Genomic DNA, 18206 nt, shown 5'->3' on the forward strand with positions numbered 1-18206 from the left:
ACATGTACTGTGGTGTAAAACCCTGAAGAAGCATGCTACCATGTTATGAACAACATATGTGAAGAATCAGTGTAGATACTACTGATTATGACTGACTATGTCTGCCTGACGAGCTCAACATCACCACCTTCTCCCAGTTACTGAAGGACACCACTCTGGGTGGGTCGACTGGTGAAGAACCTTCAAGAGGCTTAGGTCACCGACCCCCCCGGGGCCTCTGTCTCCCTCCACACTGACTGCAATATACCAACTAAATATCAGCGATTAAGTGCGGATTTAACCGATAACTGCTTGCTCACATTCATCATCCTGCAGTAGCTCCGCCCCCTGAGTTGCTGATCTCATTGAAGTATTTTAGTAGTATTCCACAAAGTGCTGTGATGGCTGGTGTAAAACACTTCAGGACACCTACTGTAGAGGCTACTGCTGGGTACTGTAGTTTCTCTGTCCTTAGAGGAGGTTATTGTGAGGGAGCCCCTACATTGTAGACTTGGCTCGGTTTGAGTAATTTGAGCTGGGAAGCTGATCTGGAGCTGTGGATTATTGATGCCTCAGAACCTGAGCAGGGAACACACATGAAGAGCTCAGAGATAATATCAATATCCCGAACTTCTAAACGTGTGTGTGTGAGCTCTAAACTCCGTCTGCAATGGGATGTCAGCGATGACCTCAGCGGGAATTGTGGGGGGGGGGTTTGTTCATCTGATGGTAGAGCTCCCTGCTGGGCCGTCCTCCTGGCCGGCTGCTGAATCAGCCTGATCAAAGTTTGATGAACATAGTAACATTACACAGGACAGATAACACTGTGGAGTGCTGATGTTCCGCTGGTCCTCCACATGATGGGACGGGGAGGGGATGGGGGGGGGGTCCAGGACCAGATGTGTTTGTCATGATTGTGTTGTTATGATCTGATTGTTATGCCAGACGCATATCATCGCAGGTTCTTGTCAAACACAAGGTGCACCGAAGTTCTTTTTTTGATGTTGGTAGGCAATAAACAAACGTGTGCTAATGTTATCTTAACAGAAAAACCATGTGGAGTTAGTTTTACAGTTTGAATGATACAAAATGATCCCTATTACTTCATTCATTTGTCTTCTGCTGTTTCTTTCCAAATCAGTACCCACAATAAAATTTCATCGCTGGCTCTTTTTTTTTCAGCTTTAGGAGTTCCCGGTGCTGGGTGTTTCTTTATACATATAACTGTTTCCTAAAATTAAATAAATCCTAATACAGTGAACCAACTGTATCGGGATGCTTATCGTACTGCCAGATCAAACAACGGGCTCAGCAGAGAGGGAGCTGGAGGAGGGAGGAGGGAGGAGGGAGGAGGGAGGAGGGAGGAGGGGAGGAGGGAGGAGGGAGGAGGGGAGGAGGGGAGGAGGGAGGAGGGCGTCGCAGAGTGGACTCTCTCTGGCATCAGTTGTTGCTGACTTTCATCACTTCGGCGTAGCAGGCAGAGGGACCTGTTCCAGCTCTGCAACAGCACCGGCCCAGACTCAGGGATGATCCCACAACAGGTCAGACACACACAGCAATATGACAAAAGGCTGCTCCAGCTTCCTCTGGCTGGTTTTACTTTACTCGTGAAGGGCTTTAAGTTACGGACAGCAACTTGTGTAGCGGGGAACTTTAGCTCCGTCTTTTTGCCATCAGCCAAAAATGTTCATGTTATCTCTGACTATATTTATCTAGATGGGAGAGAACACAGCCTTAGTGTCTCTGTGGAACCAAATTAATATTTCAATTCAAAACCCTTGGACTGCATGTTGTGTGTTTTTGTCTGCTCTTCGTCTATGTCATGTATTTGCTGCTTGTTTTATTATTTACTGTGGTTTATCATTTCCCTTGTTGTATGTGACCCAGTAGAAGCTTAATAATGGCATTACTGACAGCTGAGAAAAAGTAGTTTTAATCAAATGATATGTTTTTGTACATAACACTGAACTAAATGAGATAAGCGTTTATTAGCAGTTTGACTAGCACACAGTTGGTTTAGGTCACAAGTGAAAGGAATGCTGAGGCCAGGACAGGGATTTGGAGAGATTAGTTGGCTCTTTAGGAGTGTGACACCAGGACAAAACAACAAAAAGTGTGGGACAGCAAAGAATGCAGTGAAAACATAGCAGTAAAAGAACATTCAGCTTAGCAACAACAACACAAGGCTGAATGACATAAAGCAGACATCTAATGAAACCACACCCAGAGATAGAGTTATGCAGGGGGCACTGCTACTAGAACCGTAAACTCCAGATAAAAATGTATCCGAGCAATTTTTGTTAGCATTTTACCGTAGTAAAATGTACCTGTATGTAAGCAGCTATGTTACTGCAGCCAAATGTTCTCTAGAATTATTTAAGAATGTAAGAATCTAATTTTATCATCCATCCATTTTCCTTTGCTTACCCGGGGTTGTCCTGCGGTGTCAGCAGGCCCAGCAAGGTGCTTCCCTTCCCTCTCCCCGCCACATTTTCCAGCTCATTCTGGGGTCTCCCAAGATAGATATAATATAATCCCTTCAGCGTATGCTGGGTCTTCCCCGGAGTCTCCTACCTGTATCCAGTATCCAGGCGTCCGGGAGGCAAAGTACTTAGATGCCTGAACTACCTGAACTGACTTCATTCAACACGAAGGAGTAGCGGCTGAACTCCAAATTCCATCCTGATGTTCAAGCTCCTTACCCTATCTTTATGCCTGAGCCTGGCCACCCTACGGAAGAAACTCATTTCGGCCGCTTGAATACGTGGCCTCGTTCTTCGGTCCAGACATACAGTATAGTTTGTGACCATAGATGAGGGTCGGAACGTAGACGGCCTGCTAAATTTAAAGCTTTGCCCTCTGCCTCAGCTCTCTCCGTTGGTCCGGTGCAGTGCCTGTTTTACATCTAATCCGCATGTCGATCTCCAGATCTATCCAACTCTTACTCTGGAACAAGACCCCGTAATACTCCATCGCTTGCGGTAGGTAGTCTGTCCCCACCCGGAGAGCGCAATCCACCAGTTTCCGGCAGAGCACCGCGGCCTCAGATTTGGCGGCGCTAACCCTGATCCCTTCCGTTTCACAATCGTGACCCCCAGTGAATAATGGAGGTCACCTGACGTTCTCCTCCTCCCCGCTCCGCTGAGATATCTTTCCCATGAAAGCCACAGACAGGACTGGTGATAAAGGGCAGCCCTGGCGGAGGCCAACAAAGACCAGTAACCTGTCTGAATTATTGCTGAGGATGCGAACACGGCTCTTAATGCAGTCACACAGAGACGGCTCATTGGTTTGACAAACGGTGGGATCCTCCCTCACAACACTCTTTGAAAAATGGGAACCACCACTCCGGTCTGCCAGTATATTGTTCCCGATCCCCTTGCAACAGTGAAAAGGCTTGTCAACCAAGAGAGCCAAACAATGTCCGGCGTCCTCTGCAGTTCAGGAGGAATGTCATTCACCCATAGCGCCTCGCCCCCAGGGAGCTTTTTGACCACCTTAGCAACTTCTACTGAGGGACACAGACTCCCTCAGTTTCTCCCTTATGTCCCAGTAAATACAAACCTTACAAAAGAACGCATTGTTATAACTTGCATTTGTTGTCTCATCTTTTCGTCGCAATAAGGAAAAGAAAAAGAAACAGATGGCCAATGCATATAGTTGAATGGTAGTCAAAGCCCCACAATGGATGAAGTGATGATAACTTTCGTGGTTGTGGAATGTCTAATGCAATCAATCATTTGTTTAGCTGATGAACTTACCATCATGTCTGAATGTCGAAAATAAACATTAAAAACGTGCTTCTTTTCTTCAGATGGCAGAAGTGTGAGAAAACAGGGAATGGCTTCCACAGGGGTCGGCCTCCGTAAGTCTGGTTAAAATGGTATTATGGTTTGATACTTGTGTAGGTGTAGCTTTACACTTATATGCAGACATGACTCTAGTCTGGGCATTCTTAAACATACAAAACATACGTAGTAAGATTTCAAATATTGGTTAACATTTTGTATCACATATATAAGTAGAAGCTTTGTATGGAAGTCCAATTCAATTTGTTTAACTTTTAGCTGTGGAATATGCAGTCTGACCAAATCTCACTTGAAAAGGAAAAATCTATTGTTATGTCCATGTTTGAAATGGCATAATTTCTGCCAAAATGAAGATTGAAATTGAAAACTCCATGAACATAGGGCTTTTAGTGTACTCCAACAGTGGAAATGGACTCTTCATACTCAAAATGGTTGTGCATCTAAACTGTTTTTAAAACTAATAAAAAAACGTCATTCTCTGTCCAGGCGTTCAGGGGGACGACAACCTCCAGTCCATGCTTGTGGGATCGGTAATGAGGAAAGTCAAGTCTCGTACCTGGAAGAAGCAGCGCTACTTCAAACTGCAGGATGACTATATGACCATCTGGTACAAGTCCAAGAAGGCTGGTAACACCCACTCCACATGTAAGATCACGTCATTTACTGATTCAAAATTTGACCATGACTATCATGGTAACTACAGTGGAAGCCACTAAAAAAAGCAGCATAAGTGCTCTCTTTGATGGCCTTCAGATGTGTAGGGTTTCCTACATGACATCATTCACTCATTCACACCCATTCATACAGTGATGACAGGAGCTACCATACACAGTGACAACTGCCCATCAGTAACTAACATTCACACACTGTAGTCACAGTAACAGGAGCAATGTTGGGTTAAGTGTCTTGCCCAAGGACACATCATTCTTGAATTTCCCGTAGGGGATCAATAAAGTACTTGGGTTAGCCGGGCCTGGGATCGAACCACCAACCCTCTGATTGGAGGACGACCAGGCTCCCCACTCACCCACAGTCGCCCGTCTGATCATCACTGATTGTCATTACCTGTATCCGACATATTATAATTAGTTCTCCATCCTGTGTTTTTTTGTGACCAGTTTCAGTGAGTGATTTGGAGGCAATACGAGATGGACACCAGTCCGAGGTCCTGCTCAGCATCGCTGATGAGTTCCCGGCTGACCGATGCTTCACTCTGGTCTTCCGTGGTCGCAGGGGAAACCTGGACCTGGTGGCCGAGTCAGCCGATGAAGCACAGTCCTGGATCAACGGCATGAGGACGCTGATCGAGAACTTGGAGAACATGGGGGAGCGGGAGAAACTGGATCAGTATCTTTCACCCAGGGTTTCAGTTATCAATGCCTTCAAAGTGTTGCCTTGCCAACCTCTACACGCCTTTTCATTCTCTCATTGGTTTGAGTTGTGCTCATTAGCAAAATGATACAGTTAAATATACTAAATAGACTAAATCAAATAAATAGTCAATACATACGGAATTGCTAAGACCAAAGGGCCATTACAATCAGAGATTGTATTCCCTTTGTACCATGGAGCTTCCACAGAATAATGACTCTTATGATATATACCCAGTGGCGATGTTCAGTGTCAGTGTAGGAAGTAGTACACACGACTTGCTCGTCAGGTGGAAGGTAAGGCTGTGGAGGTCAGGCTGGTGGATGGGTGACTAGCTCATTCACTTCTTGTCAAATACTCCTGTGAGACTAAATGAGACGAAAACATGAGATCAAAGAAATGAAACAGAGAGGTAAATTAAATATCAATGGTTCCTGGGGCACCTTCTTGGAAGATGCATCTTTTGATTCATGATAGAGGCAGCCGCTGCTTGAAGAAAGGAGTAAATATACAGTTTGTTATGCAGTGTGTCATTCTTCATTGAGTATCAAAGCTCTAAGTAACTCAGTCGAGTAGTTCAGCCACTATTGAGTGTGAAGCTTTCCTGAAGTAGCCTACCCAGATGGATTGGTGACTGGTTCAGGAAGGCAGACAAGAATAATGACGGCAGGATGAACTTCAAGGAAGTGCAAGATTTACTGAAAATGATGAATGTGGACATGAACGAGCACCACGCTCATCGTCTCTTCACAGTGAGAGCCTTCAGACTTAATACCTAAACTATGCTTGCACGGATTCAAGCATTCAACATCTACTGTTTATGGTTTCTATGGCGGCTGTAACCCCTCTTGGATTTTAATGTGTTTATCCATAGAGCAACCATGTCATCCTTTCTCTTCTCAGATGGCTGACAAGTCCCAATCTGGTATGTTGGAAGACGATGAGTTTGTGCTCTTCTACAAGATGTTAACCCAGCGGGAGGATGTACTGAGGGTTTTCCAGGCGTACTCGGTGGATGGCCAGAAGTTACTCCAAAGTGACTTGGAGGACTTCCTGAGAGAGGAGCAGCTGGACGAGATTGACATGCAGCCGCATGCCAAGCAGCTTATCGAGCGCTACGAGCCCTCTGACACAGGTACATGGACTGTGCAGTATATCATGTGACTTTGGTCTAAGATTGTGAAGGCCTGTCTCTTAGCACTGAAGGTGCCAGCAAGATGTGAAAAGAATCTGACACCTTCTTACTGTATTTCCAGCCAAGCTGCTGAATGCCATGACGTTTGACGGCTTCTTGATGTACCTTGGCTCAGCTGAGGGCTCCATCTTCAACCCACAGTGGCGGGGTGTCTTCCAGGACATGAGCCAGCCGCTGTGCCATTATTTCATTTCCTCCTCCCACAACACCTACTTGATGGAAGACCAGCTCCGAGGGCAGAGCAGTGTGGAGGGATACATCAGGTGATGATGCTATGTTAACGGGTGGAAATGTCTTTGTAATGTTTGTTTCCACTAGTAGCAAAATGTGCATTTGCACAGTAAATATTTTAACTAAAAGGGTGGTTGATGGGTAAAGGCGGTTATTAATGTGTCATCATCCAATAGCCCAGAACGCTCGGTCACATTGGTGGCAGCGGCGGTTCATGCAAACCGACTACGGAGCACGACGTGAGTGCGCACTTCCGTAGTTTAACTCAGGATCAAGATGAACTTGGAGCTGAAGATCCGTTTAACAGCTCAGGATTGTTCACAGACGGTCGGCCAGCAGAGATCCATGTGGACCTGCCTGCTCCGTTTTCTAAAATAATAGACAAGGTTAAGGGGGTGTCTTTTGTAGTTGGGACAAGCAATTTCACAGTGGAAACAATAAAGGACAATGAAATTTCTGTTGGCCATGTCAAAAGCATTGCGACTTAATGAGCAACAAAATACCCCTTCACCAGTTGTATGCAATGAGCTACTCTTTTTGTCTTTGTCTTAATCAGTTGCATACGTTTTCATACCAAAGGAGCTTTACATACTTGGTAAAGCTCATTTTGTATAAGTAAAACATGTTATGTAGTCTTGATTTGGGTGTTTCCAATGATCATTTACATTTGAAAGGTTTTAAAATCTACTTTAATTAAACTCGATATATATATATATATTGTATCATCCTCTGACCCTTAGTGGGAAGATAAAACCATAAATGAAAGATGGAATTTGTTATGCTCTCAGGGCTCTCAGTCGTGGCTGTCGGTGTGTGGAAGTGGACTGCTGGGATGGTGCCAACGGAGAGCCCATTGTCTATCACGGACACACTTTCACCTCGAAGATACTCTTCAAGGATGTGGTTAACGCATTGGAAAACTATGCCTTCAAGGTTAAATCCCATTTGTGGTTGTGTCACTTAATTGAGTGTAGAAGTGAATACATCAAAACATCTAGTCAGAAAGCAGGATTCTGAATATTGGCTTTCTGATTTTCACTTTGGTGAACAACCCAATTCTTCTTTATGAAGAAGTTTTATTAATTTCGCATTAGTCGCACACCTAGCAAGAAGATGACTAAAATTGTTCAAAAGGGGCTTTTCAAGTAGACCAACCATGTTGTGTAATTGCAATTGCTTTTGCTTTTGCTATACTTGTCTAGTAAAGCTGTGTCAAGCTAATCGCACAACATCTCATTGGGCATTTATGAGAGAGGAAACAACAGTGCAATGAAACCTAAGACATCATCTGAAAGCCCAAAATGTAGTCGGCTAGCCAGGCATCTGCCAGAGTGCAAGCCTTATGCATATGATTGGACAGCTGCCAGGTTCACATGCATGACAGGGCTGGTTGAGTCTGAGAATCTATCCTCAGTGAAAATTGAGGCCTCGTGACCCCTTGTAATGAGACTTTCAACCAGTCAGCACATCTCACATGTATGGCAAGAGGTGTATTAGCTTTCCCTACCATAATGCTCTCCAGTGTTGTATTACCGTCTCCCTGCCTCCTCCTCTCCCCCACAAAAGGTATCAGAATATCCAGTCATTCTGTCGATCGAGAACCACTGCAGCGTTGAGCAACAGAAAGTCATGGCCCAACACCTCAACCACATTCTCGGAGACAAACTGCTGAAAAGCACACTAGAGGGCAAGGCCCCCGTTGAGCTGCCGTCTCCTGAGGTGAGCAGCGTAGTCCATTGTCTCCAATCGTGGATATGTGGTTACTGCAGAGCCTCACTAACCCACAAGCTTTTTTAGGTGCCTTGATCAGAAAACATGAGATTCTAGAAACCAGACAGATTTGGCTTCCCTCCTGAGTTCCCATGTAGACTCATTAAAATGTGACCGTGACAGCATGCAAAGGTGTGCCATATTTTTCTCAGAAGCCAATCGGAGCAGACTGAGCTTTTCTGGAGGCGGGCTTAAAAAAAGATCGCTTTAGACAATCAGTGTTTTGTGAACATTGTAACTTGTAACTTGTTTACTCTGTAAAGTAAGTTAACAGTTTTGAGAAAATAAATAAAATACGAAGTACTATTCATTCACTTATTTCTCAAAACGGTTGTTTTTCTTGTTTATCTAATCAACACAGAATTTCACAGAACTTTTTAAATGCAGCTCATTTGTGTTATCTAATTGCAATGGATCCATTTTGAATCGTGAATCAGATTTGATGTGTAACGTAATATTGACATGTAAGTGTTTTATGTTGTCAGCTATTCACTGTTCTGTCGTCTACACATTAGCAAAGAAACCAACACGTGTGTCTCACACCAACAAATACATACAGTCCATTCAGTGACTGAAGTGTGCTCATCATGGTTGTTTGCGACTGGTATGTGGCAGTGGTGTTAGCAGTGTGTAGCTGCTGCCTGTTTAGGCAGCCTGATCCCTTCAACCCTGTCAGAGAGCACCTTCGCTTTCCCCCCCACAGCCTGTCAGAGCCTTTGATCTTTGATTTGATCTTCCTTCCAGGATCTGAAGGGTAAGATTCTCCTGAAGGCAAAGAAAATTGGTGGTCTGGAGGAGAATTTCAATGGGACGGTGGAGGACCCTCAGAGCGGAGAGGTCAGTGATGAAGACGAGGTGGCTGAAATCAACGAAGATAATCTCCACCGTGAGAGCATCTGTCGGAGAATAAAGGTAGGTCAGCTTGTTTAGTACACAGCGGTACACCTCTTAGGCCTCACACCCAGACACCATACTATCCACAGTCTGATAAACCAGCCTAGAAAATCAGGATCCTCTAGTTTTCTCCCCTTTAGGCTGATGATGCAACACTGGGGCATGGATGAACCACTTAGACCACAAGATTAAGCTGATTAAAGTATGACGAACTAAATGCATCTTATTGATTACAGTTGGTAGGTTTTCGTGGTGCAGTCCAGGTTTTTTGCTTTAGACCTCCAACAAATGTGGGATGGACTGAAAGGTTGATGAACCAATGTCCAGGTGCCGTGGAGGGAGACACTGAACCAGCTATATTTTCTATATATATATAACTTCACACACAGGATAGAGATAACTGACGGTAGTGATACTCACATATTTACATTTACACAAAGCTCAATTGACTCGAGATTTATTCGGAAATGGTTGTTTTAATCATCCAATTACATATTACTTGTCATCTCCATTAAACACTGATATGCAAACAGATTTCCCATTTCTTAAATTATAATTTAAAAGACAATAAACATCTATGGGCTTTTTGTTACTGGTACCCATCTTGTGTGTGTTAGTAAATAAAGAATCCCGGGAATTGTCTTCTCCATTTGGAGTCTGAATCTGACAACGCACAGCTTTGAGAGCCATCTTAAAGGGGAAATATTATGAAAATTCCACTTTTTTAATGCTTCTACTCGTTAATTTGGGTATCTGGCATGTCTACCAACCCAAAAACTCAACAAACAACTCCTGTTATTTGTTATGGTTCTTGTAAATCAGAAATGTCATGCTTGATTAACTGAGAATGAACTTCCTCAACATTGTGTCGCCACAATGTAATGGGAGTGTCTCTTACATGGCCTTGCCCCCCCCCCCCCCCCCCCCACACTCACTATAGATACAATATTTGCCGAAGCACTTCACTCCGTTTTTGCAAACCTCGGATAGACTTGGAATATCTAGCTAGCAGCATGGAGCAAATGAAGCCATTAAGATGCGCTGTGGTCGGCTGCACAGATCCGCACTACGGTGACCGTATCATGACGCCAAAAAGGAGGCTGTAAATCAGGGGTGTCATTTCAGGTTTGGGGGCGGGGCGCAGACGTTTATTTAAAGGAACAGGCACTCAAAACAGGTCACTCTGTGGAGGGCAGTTTTAGACAGGGTAAAAAGGGTGCTGTGGTATTTTGACCAAAGTATGTTAGACATTTCAGTAAGACCCCAAGGAACCATATCAACTTGTGGTAAAATGGGCATACGATGGGTCCTTTAAGGCCTGGACGTCTTTCACAGAGTATTCCTCACGCACTATACAGAAAAACAATCATCAGAGGAGCCCGGCCTATTTCAGGTTTTCTCTGGTCTCTTTTTCATAATAAACCATTCAACATTCAACCTTTAACTCAAGCTCTTCTATGATATGCTGCTTTCATTTAATTCTACATCAAGACACAACTGTAACGCATCACAGGAGACAGGAGTCAACCCAAGCGCAGAGCGCAGATTTAATGAATAACAGGTACACAGGGATTAGGCTTAGTCGTATCCAGAAGACAGGCAGGAGGTCGAAATCCAGGAGCACGGAGAAGGGCAAAGGCAACGAGGTCTGGAACAAAAAGGGGTCTTCAAGAGTACAAAACAGGATATGCAAAGAACGCTCAGAATGTGATGATAATTACACGAGACTTCGCAAAGAACACACAGGGATAAGGGGTATATATACAGACCAGCTGGATGGGGAACCAGACACAGGTGTGTAGGGATGAGTGGGCGTGCACAACAGACAGACACACAGTGGAACAAACCAACACAAAACGGGACAGACCAACTGGAGAGTAAACAGGGGGGGAGTTTGGGGGACCAGATATTGAAGGCCTCAGTACTCCGGGGAGGGGAGCGCTGTATCGTGACAACAACCATCTGCCGTTACATTTATTTTGTTGTATACAGTACACATTTACTTAATGAATGTTTTTCAGCACATTACATCAGACTTGACTAACTGACAAAGACGTGTGTTGTTGTTTTGGTGTGTGTTGCTAGTGTGTGTTTTGCAGTAAGCCACTCTGAAACGCCCAGAAATCTGGTTGCCTTTTTATCCAGCGGAAAAGGATTGTGTGAACTCCTGTCATTCCTCATGAAATATACACAAGATTTAACGGCAGCGAGTAGACTGAGTGTTAGATGAGGTGATCTGTTTACACCGTGAAGGCAGAGAAACACGCAGTAGCAGGCACGCACAATTAAGCAAAGAATGACTGAGGATTTAATACTGTCAACCATTCGTGACCTCGTCTTCCATATTTGAACTTTCAAGACTATTAAGACATCTTCCACCACTGGACCTGTCACATGTGGCTTACTGCTAAAAGACTTATAATGTCTGAGTTAGTGATCGCTATAGAAATCAAATAGTCATTTCACCCAGCAGCTTCATTCCGAACATTTTAAAAGACAAAATTACAAAGCCAACCTCAAATATTGTATCAGTACGACTTCAACTCATTAACAAGGTTCATCATTTCAAATAAACATGTACATATTGTTAAGCTTTCTGCGGCCAATTTGTGATTCTGGGCAACTAACCCTTTGCACCAGGCTTTTTAGCTACTGATTGTTTTGACAAATATCCTTTAACTCAAGGTCCACTTGCAAGCCTTTTCTGTAGCTTTCTACAGTTTTTACTTTCTTCATCACCACATGCTCACACCCCATTCAGACAGACCTCAGGCCTGTGTGTGTGGGGGGGTGGGGGGGTTCCAATGCAGGGGGCTATAGCTCAACAATTGCTGCACAGCATACGCCAAGGTTGTGCCTTCGGTCAGTTGAGTTTTCATTTAAGTTGTGACAGTTGGGCCAGAGGACAAGTTATTGTTCTGACTCTGGTGTTGGTTGAACTTGTCCTTTTGTGTTCATGCCACTGCTTTACAGGGAACGCATGCTGCTGCTTTCCCCCCCCCCATTACCGTGTGTATTGTATATGTAAAAGGAATTTACATATCTTTGATACAGCATTTAAAGATAACCCTTGATGTGTAGAAAAGGAATTATTGGGCACTTAGGGTCATGTTTATTGATAAGCATCTGAGAAGCATGAAACGCCACACTGGGACTCCTGTCAACACGGTCATGAGAGGTGAGGCCAGCGGCGAGTCTGGCAGCAATGTGAGCTCGGTAGTGCACCTGCTGATGGTGTAGGTGTCTTGCTGTCTGGTAGACAGGTGAAGGTGGAGCAGCTAGATCAGCTTTCATGTGGAAGCAGGCAGGCATGCATGGAGAGGTGCTCAGCAGGTTACACTCTCATTGTGTTGTTTAGGACGCCACACCTCGATCAGACAGTCATGGAGCCGCTCTGGCAGCACACCTGCTTTTGCTTGGCATTGTGGTCGAGTATCACTTACACAATTCAAGAGGGGGCTTTCTCAGGGCTTCCATGGCCCCTGTGCACCCATCCGTTACAGGATTCCTTTCCATCACCAGGGTTTACCCTCTCACGTGATGGTTCAACTGAGTCTACACACAGCCAGTTCACGGGTCAACCTCAAGAGCCTTATGTGACTCCAATCTGGTATCGACCCAGAGATGCTCAAATGTTCTCTGTGTCTTCTTCAAGGTCCATCTTCGCTCTAGACATTTTCATCCATCCTCCGTCCAACTGATAAATGGCCTGTACTTGTATAGCGCTTTTCTAGTCTTCTGACCACTCAAAGCGCTTTAACACTACATGACATCATTCACCCATTCACACCCATTCATACACTGATGACAGGAGAACCATACACAGTGACACCTGCCATCAGTAACTAACATTCACACACTGTAGTCGCAGCTACAGGAGCAATGTTGGGTTAAGTGTCTTGCCCAAGGACACAACGACATGCGGGTTAACAGAGCCTGGGATCGAACCCACAACCTTCTGATTGGAGGACGACCGTTCATGGTGTTTCCGTGAACCAAACCAACCCGCTTCATGCCAAAAAAAACACATCTTGTATACCTTTGTGGATACTCCAGTGAGTTTTCAAGCCACAGGAAATGTTTACTGTGTGTCCGATACTCCCTACCTGTTAGCTGTTCCTATAATCCCGCCTATTCTCTGTTACCTGCGTTCCATTTCTGATTGCTATAACCTTGTTGATCCTTAGCACAGCTGTGTAACTGGTTGATGCAAGATATTCGCCCCCATGTTCTACTTTTCACTTTCATATACCACTGATGCCATCCAGTGGGACACAAGATGTTTTGGACCAAATAGTACGCAAATGTCTCCAGTCGAAATATATCTCCGACCGATCCTTTTTGTGCCCCGAGGAAAAAAACGCCAACACAGCAAGCTTCTTTGACTAGTGGAATGTTGCTGCTGTTCATCTGGCATAAAAATGTCATTTCATTCACCCTCCAGTAATACATAGCACTCAACACTGGCATACGGTACACCTGTTGACTATAGGTATAGAGGGCGCATCCCTCTTTAAAAGCTTCACCCAACTTCTTCCACACCCACTTGCATGAACATGAACATGTTTGGGACACCCGATCATAAACTGTGAGTTAATCAGCGCATTACCTTTTTATCTTCTATCTTCCTTTTTCCACAGAGGTCGACCCAGCGTCTGTCTAAGGAGCTGTCGGACTGTGTTGTTTACTGCAAAAGCGTCCAGTTCAGTAACTTCAAACACTCCCGCATCCACTCCAAGTTCTATGAGGTGGCTTCTTTCACGGAGTCCAAGGCCCGCAAGCACCTGAGGGAGGCTGGTGAGTCCAGGTTCATCGTTGCTCTCTGCTCTACATCATTATGATAGATACCGTCAACACTAAGGTCAGACTAATACCGTGTACATATTTTGCTTTCCACAAAACAGATATTTTGTTTAAGTTTTGAGAAGCAGTCGTACATTTTGTCAAGCAATACGTATCCTTCTTGTGCTGTTATCACCAAAAAATGGAATGTATAAGGACCTTGGTCTTTCACTGTCTTTCTGATATCGTCTCCTTTTCAGGGACCGAGTTTGTGCACCATAATTCACGGCAGCTGACCAGAGTTTATCCCAGTGGCTTCCGAACAGACTCCTCCAATTTCAATCCGCAGGAAATGTGGAATGCTGGGTGCCAAATTGGTGATTGCAAGCAAAATGGGTTCACAGATTAGACTTTCTTTTTAAAACAGCCCTCCATCCTTTAACTATTTCCTTTTTTATTCTGTCATAGTTTTGTTACTAGTATTACTGCACGGGGCTACGGCTTCAGTACTTACCGTATATATTCTTCACTTAAATTGGAGGCAAATTTGTTCTCACAAACAGACAATAAAATTTACAGCAAAAATAGGAATAATGCTTTAGGACTCGAAGCAGCGTGGATTATGTGCTTCATCCAAGCTCAAACATCGTGCTCTTCTGTCTCTGATACTTTGGACAAGAGCCAAATAAGTGTAACGAAGACATTTGGTGTCTCTCTCCTTTTGGTATTGTTCGGTATACAACAAGAATAACTCGGAATACATGTTTAAATACAAGCCCCTTGCAGCAAAATAGCACTTGTTCCCAAACATAATGTGTTGTGAATATACATTTTAGTATATTATGTATGAGTATGAGTGAAAAGATAATCTTCTTTTCCGTTTTATTCAGTTGCGTTGAACTTCCAGACGGCCGGGGAGGGGATGGATCTGAACGACGGACTGTTTGGGCAGAATGGGAGCTGTGGCTACGTGCTAAAGCCCAGCTTCATGAGAGAGGTCGGCAGCAGATTTGACCCTGAGACACCGCAACAAAGGGATTGCTACCAACCTGTGATCCTCACCATACAGGTACAAACAATAAAGAAAACACAAGTGTCCCTGCCGTTATTAGCTATTTCATGGCGTTAATGGAGACACTGTATTTATATTTTGAAGGTGATCAGTGGTCAGCAGCTCCCCAAAGTCAACGTTAAAGAGGATTCAATCGTGGATCCTCTGGTCAGGGTCGAGATCCATGGTGTTCCTATGGACCAGGCCAAGCAGGAGACCAGATACATTGAGAACAATGGTGCAGAAAAGGCTGTTGGCTTGTACACTTCTGAACACATAGTTACAACTGGACACCCAAAGTATTATGCAGTTAGCTGCAGCAGAATAAAAGATTACCCACAAACAGACAGGGGTGTGCACTCATCGTGCACACACAGGGCTGGGATGTAGATCCTGCTGGTGGAAATAATGAATGGATGCACAGAACGGGTCATTTTGCTTTAATAGATAGCTATGTCTCTGAGGGGCATCGCACGCTGATATTGAAGGATCTGTCCTTTCTGCAGGATTCAACCCTGTGTGGTACGACACTCTGCGCTTCACCATCCACACTCCCGAACTGGCCATGGTTCGATTTGTGGTGGAAGACTATGACAAGACATCTAAGAACGACTTTGTGGGGCAGTATACGCTCCCCCTCAGCTGCGTGCAGCAAGGTGAGCCTGCTTTCGCTTCCATACATGCACTGTCAAATGATTGGCTCATTTTGCTCACATTTCCATTAAAATATATTTTGCCACCTTGCAAAGAAGAATCAGAGTCAGAGATATAGACTTTCCCACCTATAGCTATAATGGAATGTGAACGCTAAGTCGGAGATGCAACGTCATCTTTGATTTCTGAAGCGTAATCGTTCCGTGTTCATTCAACTGAAAATGTTTGATCCTTGGGGCAAAAATCTTGTGACGTCTGGCTCAGATTACTGCTGCCATTTCACCAGGAGGCATTTGCGACGAAACCCACATTGTTGTTAACTTAGGAGACGCAGAATCCATGGGCGGTTTCTGTACATACTGCAGAATACATGGTTAGGCGCACTTTATGCATCCCCTTCCATCTCTTTATGGGAAACTCCCACTTTACCCCTGATCCTCCAGTGAATGCATATCTATGACACGGAAAAATGCAATTTGCCTTTTTTTAGTTCCTGTGAGAGGCAGTTTGCAATTTTACCTCACTGCGGCTTGTTTGAACACACCTCGCCTATTATGTGCACAATACTCCTGAAGTGGGCGCAAAAGCGTTTGTATATGAGGCTCTGATTTCCAGGTGAGGGAACAGGAGGTGTAAAATGTACAAAGTAGTTTGGATGGTGCAGCCCTTTGAAGTTGTGAGCAGCTGCTGCTTTGTGACTGTAATCTTAAAGGAAAAAAGTAACGCGTGTGATATTGTCGTGTGTTCTCAGGTTATCGGCACATTCACCTGTTTTCCAAAGATGGAACCAGAATTCCTCCTTCCTCCCTATTTGTGCACGTCAGGATCACAGAGCTGGAGTAATCCCTCCTGGGTGGGCAACATCCCGAGCACATGTTATTCAATTCCTAGAGAAGACTTATTCCTTCTGATAGGAAAATACTAATAGCTCCTTGATTATTATCTCATTCTTATTTGATGTGAATACATATTATGCCAAATCTTGTAGAGGTCCAGTGGCAGCGGATGGACATGAATTATGCATGTTTTTTTGTTTTGCTCACTTTAGTGTGCGTACCTCGTTCCTGTGATTCACTTGAACTTTGCTGCTCATGTTTGGTGTACTAGTATTTGTATGTTTCTGCTGGATTATTCTGTTGTAGAGAAGAATGTGCCACCAATGTTTTAGGTCCAGGATGTATATTTCCTGTCAGTATTTTCTTTTTGACGAACAACACTTCATCACCTAAAAAGAAAATCCCAATCAAGTGGAATGCACACGCTGTTTCTACAATCTCTGGTGACATCAAAAAGAAGCTGAACTAAATGGAGGTCCAAACCCAGCGACAAATCATTTTAAATCTAGTTTCAGACATATTTCAGAAGGAGACAACAAGCACAAGGGCTGTGGTCACATGGTGATGTATTTGAGGAATAACTTTAAACTTGGTGTACTCCACCGCTGTCCATGAGGTAGTCATTTGAGAAAGATATATTATCTCAAGTACTTTTAGGCCAATATGATAAAGTTTTTAGAAATGATAATGAATCAGTCCGTCTATAGAACATTTAAACCGAACAAAAACAACTATAATTCACCAAATTCCAAAAACCAAATGCATTCTGAATATCCCACCACGATTACGGACTCTTATGATTAGTTTTTCGGAGGTGCGCGTTATTTCAGCCCCCTCCCTTCCACAGCATTCTGCTGTCGCTGAGCATCTACAGTGGCGCTACGGAGAGCGAATGGCGCCTCCCAGTGTCCCCAGTGACTGTTTGAGTGTTTCCCTGCTATTTCCATTAACACCGGACTCTTCTGCATGTTGCTCATTTGGAAAAAGGCTGCTGTGACTGTAGTTCGGTTCTGTAGACTAAAGACAGACATGCTGAACTCATGTGTCATCTGATGTTTTTTCATGGAATGTACATATATTACCTATTACCCGCGCATATGTGTTTTGATATGTCTATTTTTGTATACTTGGAAAACTTCGTATGAATTGTACAGCATAGCACATTGTAGTGTTCATTTGTTGTTGTTTTTGTAGAACCCTTGTATTAATTTTCCATTATACCTGAAAATAAATATGTTTGTCATTTTATGATGCAACTATTTCATAATTTTTCTATATTCTACATATATAATTCTAGTCCTGCTACTAATGCACAGGGATATTTATTCCTCCACACAGCACAATTTTCCATTATACTCTGGCGGTAAAAGCAATGTGCTATTATATATGTGGGACATGTGGTAGAATAATACCATAACCATGTCCTGGGGTCCTAACCCACCACTGCATTCAAAATCCACATGAGCATTCCTATCCTGAGCGTACCAGTGTCAAATGTTAATTGCGGCATTCGCTTTGTATGATAAATGTATAGCTTATGTAAAAATAGTTTGTCAAATGTACATGTAACTTTCTGTGACTAAATTGAATGCTATAACATCCATTGACGTGTTAAAGTATTGGAGATCTTCTTA

General features: G+C 43.8%; 1 protein-coding gene across 1 annotated transcript; it reads left to right on the plus strand.

Annotated features, from left to right (window-relative positions):
• Window positions 1–1387: 1387 nt before the first annotated feature.
• On the plus strand, window positions 1388–18175 carry LOC120822907 (1-phosphatidylinositol 4,5-bisphosphate phosphodiesterase delta-4). The gene is made up of 16 exons (XM_040182886.2): window positions 1388–1520; window positions 3794–3844; window positions 4275–4433; window positions 4907–5135; window positions 5782–5911; window positions 6063–6294; window positions 6416–6617; window positions 7374–7518; window positions 8152–8304; window positions 9100–9267; window positions 13890–14046; window positions 14292–14408; window positions 14922–15100; window positions 15188–15320; window positions 15589–15738; window positions 16488–18175. Exons 2-16 carry the CDS (start codon window positions 3820–3822, stop codon window positions 16577–16579), a joined length of 2271 nt encoding a protein of 756 aa, XP_040038820.1. The 5' UTR covers window positions 1388–1520; window positions 3794–3819; the 3' UTR covers window positions 16580–18175.
• Window positions 18176–18206: the final 31 nt, after the last annotated feature.

This window comes from Gasterosteus aculeatus, chromosome 1 (genome assembly GCF_964276395.1).
Source record: "Gasterosteus aculeatus chromosome 1, fGasAcu3.hap1.1, whole genome shotgun sequence".
In the NCBI taxonomy this organism is placed as follows: domain Eukaryota; kingdom Metazoa; phylum Chordata; class Actinopteri; order Perciformes; family Gasterosteidae; genus Gasterosteus; species Gasterosteus aculeatus.

What these genes read in the sequence shown, in the direction of transcription:
- LOC120822907 (XM_040182886.2), top strand. Translation starts at nt 3,820, where the DNA reads ATGGCTTCCACAGGGGTCGGCCTCC. An exon ending in GAGCGGGAGAAACTGGATCA is followed by an intron (nt 5,136 to 5,781) that starts GTATCTTTCACC and finishes TAGCCTACCCAG; the next exon opens with ATGGATTGGTGACTGGTTCA. An exon ending in CTACGAGCCCTCTGACACAG is followed by an intron (nt 6,295 to 6,415) that starts GTACATGGACTG and finishes CTGTATTTCCAG; the next exon opens with CCAAGCTGCTGAATGCCATG.